At 42.8% G+C, this 2,500-nt stretch overlaps 1 protein-coding gene across 12 annotated transcripts in view; it reads right to left on the reverse strand.

The window, feature by feature from the left end:
* Nucleotides 1-439: 439 nt before the first annotated feature.
* LOC137974416 (visual pigment-like receptor peropsin) overlaps nucleotides 440-2,500 on the reverse strand; it is a 21,361-nt gene continuing 19,300 nt past the window's right edge. For all 12 annotated transcript variants that reach the window (XM_068821431.1, XM_068821370.1, XM_068821466.1 and 9 more), the window contains 2 exons: nucleotides 1,587-2,329; nucleotides 440-1,155 (listed from right to left, as the gene is read on the reverse strand). In XM_068821431.1, the coding sequence (XP_068677532.1) occupies nucleotides 744-1,155; nucleotides 1,587-2,254 (1,080 nt within the window). In that variant the 5' untranslated portion in view covers nucleotides 2,255-2,329 and the 3' untranslated portion in view covers nucleotides 440-743. The remainder of the gene's footprint in view (nucleotides 1,156-1,586; nucleotides 2,330-2,500) is intronic.

Raw genomic sequence — 2,500 nt, forward strand, 5'->3', positions numbered from 1 at the left:
AAACTATTCACCTTCGAGCAACTCGCGCGGGATTTGCGCTCGAAAATATTGTAATTGTTGCAGGAATAAGTGAGTTAAAATCATCTTATTGTGATATATAATTTCACTTTAGTTCGTACTAAAACAGTTACATGTATTCACCTCAGTGTCGGTGGCCAGTGGTGGAAATTTACCTCGCCGTACCTCCACTTCGGTGAATAGTTAGAAAATCGATCCTCGATCTCCGCTGTAGTATCACAATTATCCCTTCCAAGAAAGTACTGGTCTAACTTTTACAGAAAAGTTTGTTCTTGGCGAGTTTATCCGCTGGACTGGAATAAACTTAGCCGGCTTGCAGGCGGTCATCTGTATTTCGGTCGCCATATTGGACGAGTGGAAGTCGGAAGATCTGGGACGCCACCCTCTCTTTCTCCCCCTCCCCCCCCCCCCACCCCTTCGTTTTGGTCACCCGGCCCGGACCTATCCCATGCTCTTCCAATATGACATCTGATACGTGTTTCGCGGCAACAACAACATCTACCGCCTGCGAGCAGGCTAGAGTAAACTTTAAATTTGAACTTGACAATGCTGACATAAGCACGGCGAAAACGTCACTTGCTGTATAATAATTTCGCTAGTTTCCATTTCGAAATGACCCTAATCGGGTGGAATAGCGAATAGCGGATCTCCAGAATGGCAGCCATAGGATTCTTGTTTATTGGATAACACAACCGCGTTGGCATTACTCTGTAAAAGACGCCTCGTCACACGCTACTTTCTTTAGCTTTGGGGGGTCTTCCACCAATATGACTGTTTGGTTCCTGTGAATTTTGTGCGGAGTCTGATACAGCAGGATTTATGTCCCCATGAAACCATCTTCGACACGGAATAATCCGCAGAAGGGTTTTTCGAAACCTGTGGTTCATTACAGTATAGACTATTGGATTGTAGATAACCGACGCCTTAGCCAGTAAGTCCGGGACTTCGGCTTCACCCGCGGTCAGCAATGCAGAACCCCGAATAGTACCAGCGATACTAACGAAACAATATGGCGACCAGCTCAAGACAAAGGCTGCTATAGCCATAGCAATCATGCGAACTATTTTGATTTCAGATCTTTTGCGGCTGGCTTCAATTGAGGCATTTCCAGTCACGGGATGCTGTGTGTGAATAAACCTAAAGAATCAAAAAACACGAAATACCACTTGTTAAATTACTTCCGTTAAGTCCGATCCGCAGGTTTTTATTGATTGGTTTTTCTCCTTAAAGCAAAAAAAAAGTTACAATTACTGTACTAAGACAAAGAGAAAAAATGTAAGTACCAGTAACTGGTCACCAAAAATAACTTTGAAGCTAAACCAGTTGGGTGGCCAACTAGTGGCTACTGCTGATGAAGCTATGTCTTATGTATGCAAGGTAATTTCCCTTTGAACTAACTTCATCTCTTATTGACTGACTCTTTAAGCGACAAACCAGATATGGTCCATTTTAAAAACAAACAGACCCGGTCTTCCACGTAACCGTGGTGGTAAGCGCCTCCGCAAAAACACCAGAAGTGACAGAAAGCTGATAGAAAGCTAGATAAATAAGCTATAAATTAAACTCACCTATAAATCCGGTAATAGCAAACTATAATGACAGTGAGTGGAAAAACAAAGCCAACAAAAACAAGAAGAACATTATAAGCAACTGCTGCCGTCGTGTCGGGCGACCAATTTGGACAGCAACTTATCCCAGAGGCGCCTGGGACAAACTTGTTCCAACCTACGAGCGGAGGAACCATGGCGGCCGCTCCATACACCCATGTAAACAAGATCATGACTAACATTTGTTTCCAGGGAACCCTCCTTGCCGTCCCGACTTTATTGAAGTTCTTGAACATTACAAGACTCATCATTGTTAAGTTGGCGATGGAAGCGATACCCACAGAACCGTTAATAAATCCCGACCACGCACAAAGCGAGCGGTTTTTAAGGACATTGTGTTCGGTGAAGTTGGATGCGACAACCACTGGATAACCGAAAACGATGATAATAATATCTGCAAACGAAAGGTTTATCATCAGTGGCGTGATGATTTTGTTCTTGTGTTCTGGGCAGCGTAAGACAAGAATTGTGAAGAGATTACCGGCAAACCCAACAATTAATATGATAGTCATCACTAAAACGTAGAATATGAGGCCAACTTGATCAGGTCTTCTTGCTGAGTTTGGATTATCACTGCTGTCAGAAACTATTTGGGCCGTGGTAGTAAATGCTGTTGAAATTTCATTCATTTTGCTCTCAAACAGCGGCTTGCTTGCTCAATTCTTTTATAGTCACAGCTTGGATTCAAGTTAGTCCTGGTTTACCTAATCGGGGGAAAAGAAAGGAAAACTGAAGGTTAGATAAAATAAATAGTTTAAACTAAAATCTATCTCGCCAGATGAAAAGAAGCGACAACATGGTTGTATGGATCCACGTCACAGGGCTCATATTGTTGTACTTAAACGATAAATATATCGGAGACCATGTAGATGTAC

The sequence above is a fragment of the Montipora foliosa genome, chromosome 1 (genome assembly GCF_036669935.1).
Source record: "Montipora foliosa isolate CH-2021 chromosome 1, ASM3666993v2, whole genome shotgun sequence".
Taxonomy (NCBI): domain Eukaryota; kingdom Metazoa; phylum Cnidaria; class Anthozoa; order Scleractinia; family Acroporidae; genus Montipora; species Montipora foliosa.